Source organism: Rhynchophorus ferrugineus, unplaced genomic scaffold (assembly GCF_030347505.1).
Source record: "Rhynchophorus ferrugineus isolate W39M unplaced genomic scaffold, kcgeb_rfMv2 rfM3, whole genome shotgun sequence".
NCBI classification, from domain to species: domain Eukaryota; kingdom Metazoa; phylum Arthropoda; class Insecta; order Coleoptera; family Curculionidae; genus Rhynchophorus; species Rhynchophorus ferrugineus.
Window position 1 is genome coordinate 23,892,793 of NW_027472582.1, and position 20,384 is coordinate 23,913,176.

At 27.5% G+C, this 20,384-nt stretch overlaps 5 protein-coding genes across 15 annotated transcripts; 2 read left to right on the forward strand and 3 right to left on the reverse strand.

Moving 5' to 3' along the window:
- Positions 1-698: 698 nt before the first annotated feature.
- Positions 699-9,730, reverse strand: tapas (tudor domain-containing protein 7 tapas). 5 transcript variants are annotated; one of them, XM_076398622.1, is made up of 22 exons: positions 9,302-9,730; positions 8,381-8,479; positions 8,127-8,322; positions 7,494-7,665; positions 7,233-7,390; positions 7,046-7,177; positions 6,776-6,962; positions 6,507-6,661; positions 6,268-6,451; positions 4,464-4,628; positions 4,271-4,395; positions 3,822-3,948; positions 3,651-3,768; positions 3,439-3,560; positions 3,177-3,382; positions 2,864-3,032; positions 2,610-2,806; positions 2,481-2,545; positions 2,363-2,413; positions 1,812-2,016; positions 1,608-1,759; positions 699-1,505 (listed from the first exon to the last, which is right to left on the reverse strand). In XM_076398622.1, exons 2-22 carry the CDS (start codon positions 8,475-8,477, stop codon positions 1,270-1,272), a joined length of 3,219 nt encoding a protein of 1,072 aa, XP_076254737.1. In that variant the 5' UTR covers positions 8,478-8,479; positions 9,302-9,730; the 3' UTR covers positions 699-1,269. The 5 variants fall into 5 exon arrangements, with proteins under 5 accessions (XP_076254737.1, XP_076254740.1, XP_076254739.1 ...); XM_076398625.1 differs by having other exon boundaries at positions 4,464-4,619; positions 9,302-9,726; XM_076398624.1 differs by having other exon boundaries at positions 4,464-4,619; positions 9,305-9,601.
- Ufd1-like (ubiquitin fusion-degradation 1-like) lies at positions 9,675-15,104 on the forward strand. 4 transcript variants are annotated; one of them, XM_076398637.1, is made up of 6 exons: positions 9,675-9,813; positions 13,850-13,970; positions 14,022-14,176; positions 14,231-14,534; positions 14,589-14,732; positions 14,784-15,104. In XM_076398637.1, the coding sequence occupies exons 1-6, from the start codon at positions 9,736-9,738 to the stop codon at positions 14,954-14,956; spliced, it is 975 nt and encodes a 324-aa protein (XP_076254752.1). In that variant the 5' UTR covers positions 9,675-9,735; the 3' UTR covers positions 14,957-15,104. The 4 variants fall into 4 exon arrangements, with proteins under 4 accessions (XP_076254752.1, XP_076254751.1, XP_076254754.1 ...); XM_076398636.1 differs by having other exon boundaries at positions 9,682-9,813; positions 14,781-15,104; XM_076398639.1 differs by lacking the exon at positions 9,675-9,813 and adding an exon at positions 13,566-13,779.
- On the reverse strand, positions 9,893-13,434 carry unc-45 (unc-45 myosin chaperone). Its single transcript, XM_076398626.1, has 5 exons — positions 12,764-13,434; positions 12,224-12,714; positions 11,620-12,170; positions 11,296-11,443; positions 9,893-11,238 (listed from the first exon to the last, which is right to left on the reverse strand). Exons 1-5 carry the CDS (start codon positions 13,042-13,044, stop codon positions 9,932-9,934), a joined length of 2,778 nt encoding a protein of 925 aa, XP_076254741.1. The 5' UTR covers positions 13,045-13,434; the 3' UTR covers positions 9,893-9,931.
- Positions 15,105-15,326: 222 nt separating the features above from the next.
- LOC143192871 (protein arginine methyltransferase NDUFAF7, mitochondrial) lies at positions 15,327-17,603 on the forward strand. Its single transcript, XM_076398634.1, has 7 exons — positions 15,327-15,711; positions 15,759-15,899; positions 15,951-16,074; positions 16,570-16,762; positions 16,834-17,025; positions 17,084-17,174; positions 17,263-17,603. The coding sequence occupies exons 1-7, from the start codon at positions 15,406-15,408 to the stop codon at positions 17,518-17,520; spliced, it is 1,305 nt and encodes a 434-aa protein (XP_076254749.1). The 5' UTR covers positions 15,327-15,405; the 3' UTR covers positions 17,521-17,603.
- Positions 17,591-19,908, reverse strand: LOC143192870 (uncharacterized). 4 transcript variants are annotated; one of them, XM_076398631.1, is made up of 11 exons: positions 19,692-19,908; positions 19,510-19,620; positions 19,299-19,451; positions 19,139-19,246; positions 18,769-19,081; positions 18,601-18,713; positions 18,346-18,549; positions 18,145-18,295; positions 17,962-18,058; positions 17,852-17,884; positions 17,591-17,717 (listed from the first exon to the last, which is right to left on the reverse strand). In XM_076398631.1, exons 1-11 carry the CDS (start codon positions 19,752-19,754, stop codon positions 17,663-17,665), a joined length of 1,401 nt encoding a protein of 466 aa, XP_076254746.1. In that variant the 5' UTR covers positions 19,755-19,908; the 3' UTR covers positions 17,591-17,662. The 4 variants fall into 4 exon arrangements, with proteins under 4 accessions (XP_076254746.1, XP_076254745.1, XP_076254748.1 ...); XM_076398630.1 differs by having other exon boundaries at positions 19,133-19,246; positions 19,692-19,903; XM_076398633.1 differs by having other exon boundaries at positions 17,962-18,046; positions 19,692-19,899.
- Positions 19,909-20,384: the final 476 nt, after the last annotated feature.

Below are 20,384 nucleotides of genomic sequence, written 5' to 3' on the forward strand. Positions count from 1 at the left end.
GGAACTCGGAGCTTTGGAAAAACTTATGTTATGTTGTGGAGCAACGTTATGTTCTGGAATCCAAGAAGACGGAAAGCTTCTGATCTTGATTTAATTCAAGGCCATAATAGAAATGACACACACATTTCTTTTAATAAAACACGAAAATTTAGCTATATTTAAAAGAATAGCAAAAAGGCATAGAATTTGTAATATGATTGAAATAGAATTTGTAATATATACAAAGCAGAGAACGCTAGTTAAACGTACTCTATAATGATAACTACTTCAAGCAATTCAAGGATTTTATTGGTTAAAAATCGTCGATAGTCGAGATCACTAATTTATCGTATGGGTTAGATCCATTTTTTTCTATGGTTAAATCAATTGGACTTCAAATACATCCTCTCTCAATTAGTAAACGATTCCAAAACAAAACAAAAGGTTGATTGAACATTGATATTTGAACGTCATTAAGCGATACATATTTAATTTTAATTAATTCACAGCGTTCTGATAAATAGAATTCAATTTGATAAAATAGATATAATATATATATATATATATATATATATATATATATATATATATATATATATATATATATATATATATATATATATCTGTATTATTATAAATTAATTTATTATTCTGAATTAATTATATTATTAGGCAACGAGACGTTTTAAAAATGTACAACTAAGAGAAAACAACATAAAGAATATTGAAGCTATTTATTTATTGCTTTAATATTAAAACTGAACATAGTAAATAAAGTCAAGTCTAACAAAAACACGTGTCATTTTTACTTTGGTACATACCTTTCATAGATCTAAATGAAAAATCTAATAGCAATAAATAGATATTTTTTAATAAATAATATAACAATAATCAACCATTTAAAAATATAATGTATTTAACATACCTTAATTTGATTATATCATGTACTTTTTCTATAGTAAATAATTTAGATACTATAATATAGTGATAAATTACATGACAAAATCTAATTTAAAGCAGGCTTATATAAGATATCAAATTAAAATATTTGAATAATCAACAACCTATTATAAAAGCTAGACATAACTGTAGGTTAAGAAAATATATAATTAGTGTGATTAAACACTGATATAGATTCTACAATATTGATATCAATAAACAATAAATATTTTTAAATAAAATAATTTAACACATTTTTTAATCAATATTAAACAGTCTTATTAATATTTTTAGTAGAATCCATATAACATCAATAATAATATTATAAGATTGCTATAATATGATACTCCTCTATTTACTTATGAAAGTGTCTTTTGTAGCAATGCCATATTTAATTAGTTCAAGATCAATATAAATATCTGCATCTGAACTTGTATCAATAAGTATTATTTTCAAAATAATATCACTCTCATATAAAATATCATTCTCCTGATCAACATACAAAGCAACAAAATTTTTTTTTTCTATCATCTTCTTGAATTCATCACAGCCTTCCATTGTCCATTTACTTTGTATAGGTTTCACACCTTAAGCAAAAAAATTATGAATAAACATTAAGCATGTTTTGTCAGTTTATATTGCAAAAGAATCATATTTATACAAACATTGAATAATATTTGTACTATTACCTGTTAATTTAGCTTTTAAAGCTTGATAAGGTAGTTGTTTAAATTCATCATCCAGTGGAACTAATTGTTTAACATGAAGTGTCTGATAGTAACCAAAATCACAGAAAAATACTGATACAGATCCAGAATGTATCACTTTTATTACACTTGTCCTATAATAATAATATACCTAGTTTAAATTAACACAAAATCAAATATTATTACCTATACCAGAACCCATCATCATGTTTGGATGCATAAATATTACCTGGCAGGATATCATCAATATTTAATTTGCCATATTGAACATCTTTATAACACATCTGTAACTCTTCCATCATACCATCAAGTTGAGGTTTGCTTTTTAAGGGTTGCACAAAGAAATTATATGGATTCACAGCAAATGGAATACAAACCTCAAAATAATTACCTAAAATTAATTTAATAAAACATGAAATTAAAAAAATCATTTAAGATGTTTATCTAAACTTTTAATTATCCTGTGTCATAAAACACAATAATATGTTTGCTTGTATATCTAACAACATATCATCTTATCTGTTAGTCCTGGATATAAAAATTAATAATTTTTTTTGAAAGATTATTAATTTCAATAAAAATACAAAGAACTTTGAATATATAAAAACATTTATTTCTATCTGAATAGATTTGCATATGTCCATAGTATAAAAATAACATTAACATTCTCTGCTTAGTCCCCATAAAAAATTACATAAATAAACCTGACTACTAGATTAAATTGAACCTGTCCTTACCCCTATCTGGCAAAGGTGGACTCTTCAAATAACCTGCTGATGGAACATTACCTATAAATTAATTTAAAATAATAGAAAATAATGCGCATTAAAAAATACAATAATGAATATAAATTACCTGCAAAAGAGAGGTTCGTTGAAAATTTTGTTTTTCCCTTTGCACTATGATCTCCATTTTTTTGCCTACAAATGAAATAATATAGAAAATTAAACAAAAAAGGTTACATACAACAAAAAATAATATTACTTAATTTCCGATTCCAGAGCTATTGATTTATTTATACAGAATAATCCGCCGTCTGTATTCCGTTTGAATAACTCAACAAGTCTTACATTATCCTCTCCAACACCCACAACCTTCAACAATACAGGATTATCCGGTTGTAATGGTTTTGATGCTAAATCTATGAAGTCATCAGGAATTTTATCAAGTGCCATCCTTAACTATAAATAACAATTTAGTAAAAAAAACTTAGGATATAATTTCTAGACACTGAATACCTTGAGAGCTTGGTGCGGATAATTACTGAATACTTCATTTATTTTATCAAGAGGATATAGTTTTTCTGTTGAAACATTGATGACATCAGTGTTTCCTAAATCCACAAAATAAATTTGAGCCAGATCACCTTTAGGCGACCAGTCAATTAATTTTGCTCTGTACCAAATTCTAAAATAAATTAAAATATGTATATCATGTTCATATATAAATAATGTAACATATTTAAAAAAAATTAACGTTTATCATTGAAATAAAAATTAAATAGATGCATATTTTGTTATTATTTTATTCATTAAGATTGGTTGGACTTACCCATTACTTCGTTTGATAAAATATAACATTCCAACACTATTATTCTTTGTTACATTATATAAAATGTTGTCCATGGAATTACATTTAAATTGATTTTCTATTTGTTCCTTAAGATTACAAAAGTTTTCATAACCCTGTGTCCTAATTTGCACATACACATCACCATTAGGCTCAATATTAGAAACATATGCTTCCGTTATCGTATCCTACAACAATAACTCTCTTTAAATTCTAAATTGTAGAAATAGGAAATGAAAAGTACCTTTTGTAAAGTAGGTGAAGCCAACTCCATTGTAAGTTTAGGTATAAGTTCTTCGTTAATCGATTTGCCAGTTTCTAAACTATACATAAATACTGGCAACGCTTCATTAGTATTCGAAGTAGCTAAAATTCAGGATACTTACATATATTGGTACCAAAATATATTGAGAAAATGTTAAAATATACTCAAAGTAATAATAATTTCGAACATACTTGGATTTTCAACAGCCATTTCTAGCTCAACCTGCATTTTTTCTAAAGACGTTATAGATTGAGAAGCTCCTGAAATTCCATATAATTCTTCCAAACCACTAAGTCTACACACAAACGCCTAAAAATAATAAAAACAATAACAAAGCACACATATTTCATATTTAATCATACTTGCGCTTGCGCGTAGGCGTATTCCCTGCGTATCTCAAATATATTACTTTTTGGAATGCTTAACTCATCTCCCCAATCAATGAAGAAACAGTCGACATCTTGATCTTTAACATTCACAGCCCTAACCCTGTAAATACAGGAGAGTCATAAGAAATTTCTATGATAATATACGAATGCCTATTGAGGTATTTTTTCCGTATTCCATTGTGTTGGATTCTCAGGAGCCTTTAATCTGCTATATTCAGGTCTTATTTTTGGTATTTATTTTTGGAATGGTGGTAATGTTTCTTTTCTATAAGTTGTATCACAAAAATTTCATCCACATACCTGAGCTATAGAAGTGGTTTGATATTGGGGATAATAATAATTATCTTCAAACAAGTGGACCATGGTGTTCACAGGAAACCCAGAACAATACCCCAACATATATACAACGCACACACACTTACCTGCAGAATTCATCATCATATCTGGCAACATAATACCCAGCGCGACAAATGGTCCTAGGAATAAGTTGTTTTTCACACTCTTGATAATACATTTGTAAACGTTGCATCATATCAACATATAATTTCTATAAACCAAAGTTGCATATGACATCGCCCTTTTATTTAACAATCAAACAAATTATTGAATACTTACACTTTCTTCAGTTCCGATTTGCCGACACCAAATTTCGTTAACGGAAATTGCACATGTTATTTCTCCAGTAAGTTTCCCATCTTCAGAAAATTGTACCGTATTTGATGGTACTGACACTTCAACGACTGAGAACTCAACCGTTCTCTGTTGACCTTTCTGCAATACCTTGAATATTAGTAGAGAGCACATGGGTTAAAAATTATGCCAACCCCAAGCGAAAAGCGATTAGTCGACAATAGGCGAACAAGACCAAACACGACTATACGCTCACAATTCCAACGTAAAGTATACATGATATTCATTTTTCCATCAGCACAATTTCCATTTAATGTTGACAAAGCAGTACATTAAAAATCCATGCCTTAAGTACATTTAACAAACATTGTTTTATCAAGAAAACAAATATTATTATATAAATGAATAATGATAATTAAACGTTTTCTCTAAATAAATATTAAAAAAGTTTAGTTACTATTCAGTACACGTTTTTATATGTTACATAAATAATTTAATTAATAAATATCAATAATATTAGTGAGTAAATTAATATTAAATACATAATGCAGCTATATATACATTGTTCTGCGTTTAGATGTTATTAAAAGGGGATGATTAAAAATAAATTGCTTTTTATATTTCTTGTTAAAATTGCGATACATGCTACAATGTATTATACATACTATATATGCTGATAACTTAGTATTAGTTTAAAGATTTTTACACAGAAATATGTGATATGAAAGGCTAGTTATTAATTTAGTCTATAACAATTATTACAGGGAAGAAAACAATGAAGTGATAAAAAATGGTAATTGTATTTGTGAGAAGTATTAATAACGGTATCATGGCCTGGTTAATACAGAAGAATGATTAATCGACATCATGCCATATCATGAAAGCGAGATTGAACGATTTAATTTTAGAGGAAAAAATGTAAATAGTCATTTTCTCAAAAATTATTCTGATAAATAAAAACTAATATAGTTATCAAAATTTTATATCGAACTATTTAGAAGTAACCATTTATAATAAATGAATTGTACATATTGAAGTTTTAATAAATTAATATTGTTTATTGATCTTGTTCGTCGTTAATTTTTCTAGTTTTATTAGAAACTAGGATTACTTTAGATCTTTTATAAAATAAAACAAAATAAATATTTAAGTGTTTAATATAAGATATATATATTAGGATTGGGAATTAGCTTTTAGAAATCGATAAGAAATGCCGCAATATACAATTAAACAAATACAAATCACATTTTTATCAATGGACTTCACTTTAATTATGTAATATTTTGTGAAGAGTGAACTTTTTTGCATTAATGATGCCGACTTACATACATTTTAATAAAATATACCATTTACGTTTTACTTTTCCTGTATATTAGTGCGCTGATTGTATTATTAGAAATTTGCATTGAATATAATCCATCCATAACAATATGATTTCGATAAAACTGACAAACAGCCAATTTAATCTACAGGATTTGAAGATGAGAAAATGGAAGCAGTACTCAAAAAAGACTTAAATCACGCATTTGTTATTATATGTTGATATTTTAATAATGTGTTTATAAGCTAGTAGAAAAAATGGTGAAAAATAGAGACTAATAATTAACCTAACAATAAAATATTTTTTAAAATAATTATAATTTACTAAACAAATTCATCGTAGTTGATAATCAGTTTTTTATCATAGTTAACACTAGTATAATTAGAGAAAATGTATAATAAATTATGATATAAATGGACAGTTTTGGGATGAAAATAGTGCTAGATGATTGCTTGCAAATATACTTACATTTCCTGGTATACAATGATACATAATGTAGTCATTTGATCTTTTTTCAATTTGTACACAAGGACTACTATCAATAATTTTGATCCAGTCATCTGGTAACATTTCGTTATATTTATCAGAATAATCTAACTTCAACTGCCAAGCCCATATACCAAAGTTGTGTTTCTCTAACATTGGCGGAATTCTAAAACAAAAATATTATTAAAATATGTATCAGGATAATAAAAAATAAAGTTTGCCTTTCTAAAATATCTGCTTCACTGGATATCATTAAAGACTTTCGTTTAGTTTTTGGAATTAAGTCTTTAAGTGCTTCGTTACAGCAATATGTTTGAGCTTCTGTAGAATTTAAAAATTCTGAGGGATAACTACTGTAGGTATACTTAGCCCCAATCTAAAAATAATAGAAACTTCATTTAAGAAATTAAACGAATATTGCTAAATAATGTTTAAAAAACACATAGCAAATATGATTTTTATTTAAATCCTTTTTAAAATTAAACATTACCTTAATTTTGCAAGAATAAAATTTATTTTGTTTTGTATTAACTTGAGCAATATTAACTTCAACATCTCCTAAATTATGCAGTTCTGCAAAATATTTTAAATCGGCTAAAGGATCATCAGTTCTAACAAATTCAGGCTTGTACGTTGGAGACAAATTATCACTTGTTGGGCTGCTATTTCCGCTATCCCTAAAATGAGTATTAACTCTATCACCTTATGATACCAAAAATAATATTGTCACTTTCGGTAAGGTTTTATGTTTCGTACTTACCTCTCCAGACTCAGTTCAGACATTTTTTTAGTTATGCGCCTTTTTGTTGCAAGTAATGGATTAGCTACATTATTAATATTCGATTCTTGGTAGTGGTGATTATAAGGTATTTGTCTCGAAGATTGCGTATTACTAAAAGAAAATCTAAATATAACAAAACCCAAATTAAATTGAAAAATAAACAAACCTATAATTTGAAGGCCCATTATTAAAATGATTATGAGGCCCATTTTTATTATGATGGCTATTGTTGGTATTGAATTTTACTTCTGTTCGTGAGTTTTGTCGATAACTTGGATCAAATTTTTTAATTTGTTGCATTTGAGCAGTAGCATTTTCCGTTACCTTCAAAATAATCATTTTTCAAAAGTTTATTTAACTTATAAGTTAAACAATTCAGTGACATATTTTAACCTCCTTAAAAGATATTTCTGAATAACTTACGCACCTTCAACTGCTTAGGGGTTTTCACAGCTCTGTTGACAAATTGAGTATGGCTTACTGCTTTAGGTCGCATCGAAGCATGATATTGATTTTGACTGCCATACAAATTTGATTTTGGTCTCCATTTCGCTGTTTGATTATATCGTGGTTGAACTGGCGCAAAATGAACTTTTGGCCTAAGTAGTTTAATAATATGTATAGCCTTAATAGTTGTTTTAATTGAATTAAAAAATCTTTTTTATTACATCAGGTTAGCTGAATTATTTTGATAGTGAAACCAAGTTAAAAATAATATCTTTAATTCTATATTTTCGCTATTCCCTGTATTCGGATTTTTAATGATTTCAAAATAAATAAAAGGGAAAAAGTCTTTTAGTAAAATAACCATTTCAAGCACTTTTACTTCATGATGATAGATTGATACCATCTGTTGGCCCTTGAGATAAATCTGTTCTTATTACAGTTAATAGAAGTCCTAAAATGTTTTACTGGCAGAGAGTCATAATAGAATTAAAACAATTTTTTTAAAGAAAATTTATAATCCAAATAACTATGTTTAAGAATGATTGATTATTAAAATTTAATATAATTTATAAGGAAATAACACATAAGTAAACATTAGATTTGTAGTACTTACGGTTTCTTTTTTGCTTTCTGTTTGGCAACCATATCAGCAATATGAGCAGTTTTTTCTGAAACTTCTGCAGTTAAGTACAAGTCGCTTCCCTTTTTTGACAGATGAAAAGTTTCTTCTGACTTAAGAAATTCATCTAACGTTTTAAATCCTAGATCTCGGAAAGGAATCTTTGTCCCAATCATATCTTTATAATCATCTAATATAAAGAGAAATTTTTAACATACGGTTCTATACAACTTCAATTTATTACTTACGGACAAGCTGATTTACAAGTAATGGGCCTTTATGTATAGTGCAGAAACTTCTGATTTTTTTAATTACATCTAATCTCATATCTTCTATAATATCCATTGCTAAAATTGTATTTGTTACATTATGCAAGATCATATTTACTTATTAATTAGTATTTTTCAAATGTATGTTTTAAAAGATATATTTTTAAAGCAGTATTGTATATAGTAATTTATTAAAATATAATTGGTGAATGCAATACAAATTTTCCCATTATAGCCAACCCAATAATTTTAAAAGAAAGCAATACAAATACATATAATTATATATGTATATATATATATATATATATATATATATATATATATATATATATATATATATATATATAATATTCTGCAAGCTTTTTAATAAATACGGATATGTGTATACATATATATATATATACATATATATATAAGATACATAAGCTAAATATGTTAGAATTAATATAACAACAAATAATAAATTATGACGAAATAAAATAAAAGATAAAATAAAATATAACAAGAGTAAATTTTAACTAGTTGCGTCCATTAAACGCACTGCAGCATGAAGAACTTTCTCTTGAGAAGTAGTTCCTCATAGAAGACATATTTATATTATAACACATTAACAAGAAAAGTGTTATTAATATTGTTATCTTATGAAGTTTCTACGTCAATCAAGCAAATAGAAATTATAAACATGCATAACTATATTATTTCAATTAGAAAGATTTAAATAATAAAAATTAAAAGCTATTTTCAAAAACTCAAACAATTCTTGGATATTGAAATTTTTTAAGGTCAACCGTGCATTTTTTGTTGTATGTAAGTTGGCAAAATAAAAACTATTAACCTACATCAACTTGGCAACTTAAATATATAATATAGATGTTATTAATTATAAATTGATATACTGACTACCTGCAGCTGTTTCAAATTAACACATTCAAAATACAGAGATATGTAAAACACGAAAATGCACTTTTTCCGAGGAATCCCACTATACACTGACAACAGTGACAAGATAATTATACTTTTAATGAGTGGCACTTTTTTTCAATTTTTACTTTCACCACAGGTTTAAAGGACAATGCCACTCTATTAGCAAAACATATGTATTAAAATTTTCTGACCTAAAACTTTATAATTTAATTATACCATTTCTATCTAAAATTAATTTATATTGATAAAACATATATAAAATTAATGTTAGTCATATATAATTAACCTCTCCTGTCGGTAAGATAGAAATCTATGTAGTTTTAATATGTTCAGTATAATATTTTTAAAAGTTTTATTTTAGTTTTGAAGAAGGTTAGTTTATTTTTATTTTAGGTTAATCGTGGGCTAAGATGTCTAGAAGAGGTAGTAGAATACGATCTAGAAGAGTGTATATAGATAATGATGATGGAGACATACCTCCATCACAGGTAAATATTATTTAAAAGTATTTAGCTAATCATAATTGCTATTTAATCCAGTCAAAATTATAATTAACAAAACTCACGGTGTTTATTAATATTTTATTAGTTTTATGTGTCAATGAGCCTAGTTCTGTTTTTTTACAATTCCATATTTCTCACATGTTTGTAATATTTCATCCACAACTTCTTTAATCTTCTTTAGATTATCTTCATCAACAGTACATTTTAAAGCAAATAGTATTTCAAGAATGTTTGTTTCCATTACTTTTTCTGCTAGTTCTCTTCCTGCTGCCACAATATTTGAAATAATACAAACACCACGATATTGCAAACTAACAATTGAGTTAGCTAGTAAACATTGTAATGCTTCTAACCAATTCTTAGAATCAAAAACTTTTTGACAGCACTTTTTACTGTAACTTGTTAAAATAGCCAGTAATCCACCAGCAGCCATTGCAGTATCTTTATCTTCATCTAAACAACATGCAACTATATATATAATTCTATCATTGTCCCCTTCATAGTAAGTCTTTACTACATCCTCACTCTGTGCCAAATTGCACATACATTGTATAGCTGCTCTAGATAACATCACATGATCTTCGTATAAATAGTGCTCAATTTTTAAAAAGCCTCCTTCTTTAATTATCCTTTGTCTAGAGCTTTCGTTAATTTGTGCTATGTTACATAAAGCCATTAAAGCTTCAAAATTCTCTAATCCACTACAATCCTGATGTAGTAATGACAGTAGAGGTCGAGCAACTTCTAAAGATCTTTGCCCAGCAAAAGCTACTTCTGGATTTATAGTAATACCAATTCTTGCCAGGGCTTGGGCAGCTTGATGTTTGCCTTTTTCAGTGCCATCCAAAGCCAGTTTTATAAGAACTTTAACAGCACCTTGTTGAACCATTATTCCTCTTATTTCGTGTTCACTTGCAAGAGCATTAAACACTCTCGAAATCAGTTCTCTTGAATTTGCACTTTCTGTTTTTGATAGAGCTACTAAAGCAGTTGTAACATTCTCATTTCCCAAAGCCAAAAGACGTTTAGTTACAAAATCTGGATCATCTAATTCATGTTCTTCTGGAATATGTTGTTTTGCAAATTTTGCTAATTCTATCATTTCAGGTATAATTTCTTGTTTTTCATATGCATTACATAAATTAACAAAAGTGGTAACCACTCCAAATATTACACTTTGATCACCACTTTTAGCTAACTCAACCAATGATTTAATTGCTGCTTTGTCTTCTATAAGCTTTTCTTTAACTTCTGCATCTAATGTTAAGTAAGATAAACCCTCTGCTGCCCACTTCCTAATATCAGTGTCCTTTCCTGGGTGAAGTAAAAACCTGCGACAAGCTTCGGCTAGTTTTAAAGTAGATCCCTCTGCAAATGGTTTTACAGATGCATCACTTCCGCCATAACTTCCTACAAAAACATGGATTTATCTAGTTACAAGAACACTAATAGTTATATATATAATACCTAATTTACACAATCCAACTAGCGCTCTTATTCTGATATGATCATTTTTTGCTTTATAAAGCTTTTTTAAAATATCAGTACCCTGGGATACAATACTTCTAGCCTTATCAGCTTTACTTGCAGCTGCTATTAGGCATTCACAAGCAACCTAGTAACAATTCAATAAATATATTAAACCGAATCACTTTTTATATTTGATACCCATTCAATAATATATAAAACTCTCTGACAAATAATTTTTGTTATTATACCATTAAATTAGCAACAAATCTTACTATCTTTATCTGTATAAAAATAAATTATGCTTTCAAGTAATTTATTTACCTTCTGTTGTAATTCATCTTCGGTGTTAGCCATAACAATGATCATTTCTAAAATACCTTCTTTTCCAATTATTGTATTTCCAACATCTAGTGGACCTCTCAGTAAAGCTGTAATAGCTACAGTTATCCTTACTTTACTTTCTATATCAGGGGTTAACAATTTGTTTTTAATGAAATCTTGCATTTTGGCCAAAAATTTCTCGCGGGCTTCATCATAATACATATTCTCATAAACACGAGCCAAACATACTGCTGCTATAGTTCTAGTAGATGGTGTTATATTCATAGCACTTTCATAATGATATTCTTCTAATTCACTGGCACAGTCCATAAGTTTTTTTACACCATCTAACTCAACTAATCTTTCAGCCCAGTCAAGTGTTGTGTAATGTATATTCCTAGTTAAAAGTTCTATAACAGCATCACGAGCTAATCCTGAGATAACTTGATTATTTATTGACATTGCCAGGCATGATAATAATGTATCAATCAGAGATTTGTTTTTATCAACAAGTTGTTGATTGGGTTTAGAATCAGATTTATTTTTCATACCTTTAAAAAACACATAATTTAGTAATGTAAAAAAAAGCAGATAGTAAAAATACCTGATAGGCTATTTAGAATTGCTTGTATACAAAACTGCACTGCATTTACGATATCTTGATTTGAGGAATCCAATATTTCCAAAAACCAAGGTACACCTACATCTTTAATTACAATTTTAGTGCTGTCTTCAGAATGTTTACATAATTCCCCTATAATTCTTACTGCAGTGATATATATTTCATGATTCTTTTCTATTTTAAGCAAACTTTTAATTTTTTGTACAGTTGGGCTTTGTTTCAACATTATTTCACTACCAGCATGTTCTTTAGATAATACCAATAAATTGTTTATAGCAGTTTCACGTTTATCTTTTCCATTACTGGGGTCAAACACAATTTTTAGCATGCTTTCTAGTTTTGTATTTGTCTGAGCATTAACTCTAGAACGTTCCTCCACAATTTGATGCAGTCTTTGTAAATAAGGTTGCACAGCTTTATTTGATGGATCATCTTTAAAAATGTGGGTTGCATCACGGTAAGCCTCTTCAAATCTATTTTTAAAATTCTTTAAAATGAATAAGATTTAATTAACTTTTTTACCTTTCTAAAGAATCCAATGCTTGACATCTTCGAAAAAGGGCTTTTGGATCATCTGGAGCAATATGTAAACTTTTATTACAGTCATCTACCGCTTCTTGATATTTCTCCAATTTTAAGTACACTGCAGCACGATTCTTATAATAAATCCCCAATTCCTTTGGCTCCCCCTTGATGTTATTAATAGCTAATGTATAATATTTAAGAGCTTCGTCCCATTTATTTTCTTTAAAAGCCACATTTCCTTGTTCTTTATATGATTCACTTTCCATTTTTATCAGCATTTATAAGTTTAAACTTTTAATATTAATAAATATATAAAATAATGTTAATCTAAAATTGTTTTCTGAAAATGATTGATGATAATACAACTAGGGTAAGTGAATCCTTAAAGCAGCATGCAAGAAACTTCTGGAACGGTATCTAAATTTAAAGATGTATTTTTAGTTCTCAAATATTTTAATTAGACAGAAATAAAATATAGGTTATATTTAACGATGCAAACTATCGAACATTTTTGGGCCTAAAACATCCGAACCATTCGATAGTAAAAAAGTACTTCTATAGAAATAATAATTACTAGTTACTATTTGATGCATTTTTTTTCCAATCTTAACATAAGTAAGGCGAAAATGTACGAATTCTTTTTCGTACTAATCTTGAGATAGAAAAGGAAAGATTTAATTGTTGAGTTCTATATATATGATTTTATATATATTTGTAGTCATATTTAAATTTATATATATATATATATATATATATATATACATTATTAGCCGATATCTTTTGAATAAACCTTTAAAGTCGATACTTAATTTTAAAGGTTTATTAAAATAGCACTCTTTAAATCCTTAGAGAATATTGATATTTTTTTTTTAAGTTTTCTTGTCAGCCGATACCCCTATTACGTAGTATTAAACATGAACGCCGATGAATGTCAAAAACAGCTGTGTAACACAATAAATATACTATAAGACTTTTTAGGTTATTTGACTTTTATAGTAATAACATACAAAATGGTAGGGAAATAAAGCTTAAAAAATGTCGGATAAATTTACAGTATGTCGTTACTAATCATTTCATATCTAGTTTCAGTTCAGCTTTAATATGTACCCTGATATACCAAGATCTTTTAGTGTCACCTATCAATGCTACTCAGTTGCAATGCTTCCGGGAAACGAACGTCAAGATGTGGAAAGAGGAGGAAAAAGTAAATGAAATTAAAATATATTATATGTACCTAAAAATTTATCTATTTCAGTAATTATGCCTCCTAGTGCTCTTGAACAGCTAACAAGATTAAATATAAATTATCCCATGCTGTTCAAATTAGCAAATAAAAAAACTGGAAGAGTTACGCATTGTGGCGTGTTAGAATTTGTTGCTGATGAGGGAAAAGTTTACTTACCACTCTGGGTAACTTATAATGAATATTTATATTTTCTAATAACCATAAAACACATTTTTTAGATGATGCATAACATGACATTAGAAGAAGGAGATTTAGTGCAAATGGAAAATGTTTCTTTACCTGTAGGAACATTTTCAAAGTTTCAACCACTATCTCCAGATTTTCTGGATATCACCAATCCAAAAGCAGTTTTAGAAAATTGTCTTAGATCATTTGCCTGCCTAACTACTGGTGATGTTATTGCAGTTAAATATAATCAAAAAGTATATGAACTTTGTGTTTTGGAAACAAAGCCTGGCAATGCTATAAGTATTATAGAGTGCGACATGAATGTAGAATTTGCTGCTCCGGTGGGATATAAAGGTAAAAAGTAATTTTTTATTGAATTAATTTAAATACAGCAATTGTATTTCAAAGAACCTGAGGTAGAAAAGAAAGTAGAAGATGAAGAAATGGCAATTGACCCTGCAGAGTTAATGCCAGAACCATCTGGTTTTATTGCCTTCAAAGGCACTGGTAATAGACTTGATGGAAAAAAACGCAAAGATTCTGCATCAGCAGGTAACATTTAAGTTTATATTTTAGAGCATTTCTTTATTATATTATTAGTAGATACTAGTGTTGCCAAGCCAGTCTACATTCGTGGTATTCCTGATTATGACTATGAACTTGGAACAATTAAATTTATAAGAAGAGCTGTAAAACAAAAAAATAATGATGGTGAAGATACTAGTGATTTCAAAGCATTCAGTGGTGCTGGTTTCAGTTTAAGGGGAAGAAATTGAGTTTTATTGATATTTAATTTTTCAATGATTTAATTAATCAATGTAGTTGGAAATTATTAAATATGTAAATATACCATTTAGTCTTAAATTTTAATATAGCAAATGTTTATTCTCTATGTACAATAAAACATATATTATTTAGATTTCATTTAGTCGTTTCTTTTATGGTTTAATATATATAGTATGTTTTGACAACTTGTTTCCTTAGTTCAAATTTATAGAAATTTTGAGAAATAAATTTGTCAATAAAAGTATATTTGTGATAAAAGAAGGAAAAATATACGATTATAAATAATAAGTATATATAATATAAGCATTTAATCGCAAAAATAGGTTAACTAGCTTTCAAAATTACCTTACTATTTAGTTAGGTTATCATTTATATAAAATGACTTATTTTGAAAATTGATTTGTCAAATTGTTTTATTTTGTTGAGTACAAAATTCAGAATGTTTTGCATAGTTTCAAAGCAAACTCTTTTTACAAATTTATTTACTAAATTAAATCATAAGTTATTATTAGAGGTTTCACAAAATATTCTATTAATACAAAGTTATCACACAGTTAAAAGAAAAACGGCGAATGATGAAAATTTTTTATCTAGACATTTATATAACAAAATTAAAGCTAAAGGGCCTATAACAGTAGCTGATTATATGAAAGATGTTTTACAAAACCCTACAAAAGGATATTATATGTCCAAAGATATGTTTGGTGAAAGTGGAGATTTTATTACATCTCCAGAAATATCACAGGTTTGTATTAATTTCAGGAAACTAATATAAATATTATAGTCATTTAGATTTTTGGGGAAATGTTAGCCGTATGGTTTTTAAATGAATGGTCAAAAATTGGTTGTCCAAAACCTTTACAAATTGTTGAATTGGGTCCAGGAAGAGGAACTTTAAGCAATGACATGTTAAGAGTATTTAGCCATTTTAAAGTAAGTTTATAAATTAAACAATTTCTAAATATTTAAAATGAATATCTCAAGGCCCTTCACCAAGTATCTCTACATTTAGTTGAGGTTAGTCCAGTATTGAGCGAAGTTCAAGGAAAAAAATTATGTTCACAAAGCTACTTAACGAATAATTATAATAATCCTATCTTTAGAAAAGGTAAATTGTAAATAAATAATTATATAACATGTACACCCTGTTGGACAAAAATGTGGCATACTTTTTAGTTCAATTTTATTTTGAATTGGTCTATAATTTTTTTTAATAATTATGTAAGAAGATATATTCTTGAATAAAGTTTCCGATGATTTTTCACAATTGTTACTAACGTAAAACAAGAAAATCCACTGTAGGTATTATCATACCTTAGACTTCCACAATTGTTCACACACCAATTAAAAAGTTTGTTTCATTCACATTCATCTCAATTGCATGGATTTTATGATGAACAAAATATTTTGTAATGTGATTGAAATACTTTGAAATTTTAGATTAGGAGCCAACTAAATTTTAGATAAAATACACATAGGATGCTAAAAATTATAGAGAAATCGTGTCAAAATAAAAAACTATTATGCAATAATTTTGTCCAACAGTGTAGTGTTGGATTACACTGTTGGCAATTTTTGCAATACCCATTTTGTATTGTACTAGGGATATCACATCAAGGCATACCAGTACATTGGTACAAACAATTTAAAGATGTTCCAGATGGTTTTAGTCTTATAATAGCACATGAATTTTTTGATGCATTACCAATTCACAAATTTCATAAAACTTATGCTGGATATAAAGAAGTTCTCATCGACATAGATAAAATTTGTAATAATGATGAAATAAAATTTAGGTATATCTAATTAATTTTAGTAATAGCAAGTATTTAGTTAATAAGATATAACTATGATTATTATTTGTCAGATATGTTCTTGCTCGACAAGATACTCCTATGTTAAAGGTGTTATTAAAACCAAATGAATCTAGAGATCATGTCGAAATATCACCAGATAGTATGCTTATATTAGAACAAATATGCAATAAGGTTGTTGGTAGTGGAGGTATAGCACTTATCTGTGATTATGGGCATAACGGAACAGGGACTGATACATTCAGGTAAATTTTATTTTTTGTAGTATTTTTAACTTTACTATAAAAATTAATCTTCTTTTAGGGCATTTAAAAAACACAAGCAAGTAGATCCTTTAATACAACCTGGCAGTGCTGATCTTACAGCAGACGTAGATTTTAATGTAATAAGAGAGGTGCGTCGTGAGTAAAAAATATCCTTTCTGTATTATAGTCCAATCAAGTACTATTTAAATTACTAGTTAATCTATATCTGATTTATAGATTGCAAAAAATAACGGTGATGTAATTTACTTAGGACCTATTAAACAACGAAATTTCCTGCATAGAATTGGCATCGAATATCGGGTAAAATCTTTAAAAGAAAATTTGATTGATAAGAAACAGATTGATCACCTAATTGCGTGTTACAACTTTCTCACTGGTGAAGATAAAATGGGTGAGCGCTTTAAATTTTGTGCAATTTTACCAGCAACGCTTAAAAAAATTATGGATAAATATCCAGTGGTTGGCTTCATGTAACGTTTTTTCTTGTGTAAAATTTGTTAATCTGTGATAGTTTCATAATAATGATGTGTGGTTAATAAACATATTCTAATTTCAAATGTATTTTAATGTTGAGTTTTTATACAAAAATAACCATTTTTCACTATATAACTATAATTTAGCGGTATGGACAACCATTTGCCCAATGTCCCTCTTCTCCACAAGAGTAACACCTACAAATAACAAAAAAGGTAGATTTATAAGAAATTGTACAAATACATTCATTGTATTTAATGAAAAGTAAGGGCCCATTATTTCATTCACATAAATTATATACTATACAAAAGAACTTGATATAGTTGCATACCTTCCATAACCTCCATAGTATGTTTCAGGTAGGCTGTAAAAAAAATCATATATAAATTACTTTTACTTTGATGTAGATTTAATGAAATTATGGTTATTACTTTTACTTACTTAACTGAAATATTCAAACCATCATCAAAATCACTATCGCTGCTACTATATCTACTAGAGTCACTTATACTAGATTCTGAAGTATCTATTTGAATAACTGAAGTTATAAACGTAAAATTTGTTAATACAACTAATTCGATAATAATACATGATTACCACCCAATGAATCAAGATCCTTCTTACCTAATGGCATTGTTATATTATGCATAACTGCTCTTTGCGATTTATTCCTTTTTTGAACTTGCTTACTTTTTTCCTTATCTTCTAAATTTTTCCTTTCTTGCTGCATCATTTTCCTTTGATCCCTTAGTTCTTGAGATGCATTTTCTAACATCTGAAAATCATAAGCTAAATAGTAACAATGGCAATAAATCTAATAAGTACCTTTTCAATTATATTATCCAGAACTAATGTTCTTGCTGAAGATGTTATTTTTTTTCTACAGATAGGGCACTCTGACTTCTTCTGTTTCCAAGTATCAATGCAGTACTGACAAAATGAATGAGAGCACGCCAAAGTAATAGGTTTAATAAATAAATTAGCACATATCGTGCATAGAAGTTCATCTTCCATTTCTTCAAATTGATTCTAAACAAAAAACTATAATTCTAATTTACTTGAGAGAAAAATTTTACATACCTGTTTGATTGCAGATGGGTCTGATATTTGTAGTTGTGTATTTTGATTTGAATTATGTTCGGAATTATTTTGATCTCTATTAAAGTTTGTATTTTCCTTATCACTATTTATCTCTATCATATAAAAAATATAAATAACATAAATGTTGATTGAAATTATTAAAAATACCTGTATCAGTTGAATTAGATATTACTGGTGGGTCTCCCATTTCAGTATTTATTAGGTCCTTTGATGATGTGCTTGGTCTCTCGTGAGAAACTGGCCCATTCTCATTATTACTTAGTGTGTATAGTGAGCTTTTTTCATTATCTGTTAAGATTTTTAATCTTTTACTGGGATTATATGGGCTTATCACAGACTGTTTCTCATTATTATATTTTTTAGCATCAAAAATACACTTATTTGATGATCCCGTAACATTGGGAAAACAAACATTTGAATCAGTACTAGTAAGATCTTTTATATTTTTGGTGGGTGCAACCTAGAAGAACAACTTTTATTAATTATTTATTTATTTTAATCAAATTTACACATTTGCCTCTGGTTCTTTTTCAGTTTTTTCAATATTTTTCAACATATTATCTGCTAACTCACTCAGTAACTCGTCACTAATATTAACCTGAACATCAGCGACAGAAATGATATCCTTAAAATAATGATAGCAAAATATATATAATAATATATAATTCATAACTTACACCATTTAATTTTTTTTTTGGTGGATCTTCCATACACAGAAGGAACTGGTATGTGTAAATTCCGGTTCCCAAAGAAATTTTGTCATTATGTTTCAATGCAGGTGTTCCTTGTAAATGATAATAATCATCATTAAGAAATATTCCATTTGTACTCTGAAAATATAAATACATGTATAAAAATGTATGAACTATGTTTTATATAAATTCTTACAGAATCTTGTAATATCCAGTGATTATCTTTCTTATTAAACAAACAATGTGTTCTTGAAATAATTTTATCTTCTATAACATAATTTGAATTTAAACTTCTGCCAATAGTAAACTAGAATATATAACAAATATTAAATAAACAGGATGAAAAGTGTTAGGCACTTCCTTTTATAAAATACTTACAGGACTATCTGTAATTTCAATGATATTCCCGGTAGATACATTTTTTAAAATTGGAAATATCATTTTTAATATACAATAATCACACGATTAAATATCGTTAACAATCATATATTTACTAAAAAATAAACAGCAATAAATCCACAACCTGATTTGATTGACACAAAATATCTAGAAATCCTGTGTTTTGCGTTTGATACATGTTTGATTGTCTTAAATTAGGGAGACAGAAAAAATATCGATATTTTTAGCCTATATATCGAAATTTTTCAGAATAGATAAATATGATTTTTAAAAAACCTTTAAAATCGGTATTTAATTTTAACTGTTTGTTAAAAAACTCGTTCTTTCTCTTAAGAGATTTAGAAAAAAATATATATTTTTTAATCTAATATTTCACAATTTTTATTTTTTCTTAAAAATATCGATAGATTTTTTTGTAAAATATCGATAGTTTTTATATTTATTGCAAAAAAATATCGATATTTTTTTCACCGATAAACAATATCAAATCGAATATCAAAAACGATATATAAATATTTTTTTAAATAACGATATTTCGAAATATTCAAATTTTTTTCGGTGGCTAACACACCTAGTATATGACAAAAAATACTGAGAATTGATACATCTTCGTCTGACATCACAAATTGAAGTAAAAGTTGACCCGTGCATCTAACTAGTATTTTGACTATC

Excerpts from the sequence above, each read along its gene's own strand:
- tapas (XM_076398622.1), bottom strand. The coding sequence starts at position 8,477 with ATGGATATTATAGAAGATATGAGATTAGATGTAATTAAAAAAATCAGA. Across the intron at positions 4,629-6,267 it reads ATCATTGTATACCAGGAAAT|GTATTGCAGAAAGGTCAACA; the intron begins GTAAGTATATTT and ends CTAATATTCAAG. Across the intron at positions 3,949-4,270 it reads TATGATGATGAATTCTGCAG|GGTTAGGGCTGTGAATGTTA; the intron begins GTAAGTGTGTGT and ends CTGTATTTACAG.
- Ufd1-like (XM_076398636.1), top strand. The coding sequence starts at position 9,736 with ATGTCTAGAAGAGGTAGTAGAATACGATCTAGAAGAGTGTATATAGAT. Across the intron at positions 14,177-14,230 it reads AAGTTTACTTACCACTCTGG|ATGATGCATAACATGACATT; the intron begins GTAACTTATAAT and ends CACATTTTTTAG. Across the intron at positions 14,733-14,780 it reads CAAAGATTCTGCATCAGCAG|TAGATACTAGTGTTGCCAAG; the intron begins GTAACATTTAAG and ends TTATATTATTAG.
- unc-45 (XM_076398626.1), bottom strand. The coding sequence starts at position 13,044 with ATGCTGATAAAAATGGAAAGTGAATCATATAAAGAACAAGGAAATGTG. Across the intron at positions 11,444-11,619 it reads AAGATGAATTACAACAGAAG|GTTGCTTGTGAATGCCTAAT; the intron begins GTAAATAAATTA and ends AATTGTTACTAG. Across the intron at positions 11,239-11,295 it reads AGTTGGATTGTGTAAATTAG|GAAGTTATGGCGGAAGTGAT; the intron begins GTATTATATATA and ends ATGTTTTTGTAG.
- LOC143192871 (XM_076398634.1), top strand. The coding sequence starts at position 15,406 with ATGTTTTGCATAGTTTCAAAGCAAACTCTTTTTACAAATTTATTTACT. Across the intron at positions 16,763-16,833 it reads AATGATGAAATAAAATTTAG|ATATGTTCTTGCTCGACAAG; the intron begins GTATATCTAATT and ends ATTATTTGTCAG. Across the intron at positions 17,026-17,083 it reads ACAGGGACTGATACATTCAG|GGCATTTAAAAAACACAAGC; the intron begins GTAAATTTTATT and ends ATCTTCTTTTAG.
- LOC143192870 (XM_076398630.1), bottom strand. The coding sequence starts at position 19,754 with ATGATATTTCCAATTTTAAAAAATGTATCTACCGGGAATATCATTGAA. Across the intron at positions 19,082-19,132 it reads AAAAAGAACCAGAGGCAAAT|GTTGCACCCACCAAAAATAT; the intron begins GTGTAAATTTGA and ends TTGTTCTTCTAG. Across the intron at positions 17,885-17,961 it reads GGTTTGAATATTTCAGTTAA|CCTACCTGAAACATACTATG; the intron begins GTAAGTAAAAGT and ends TTTTTTTTACAG.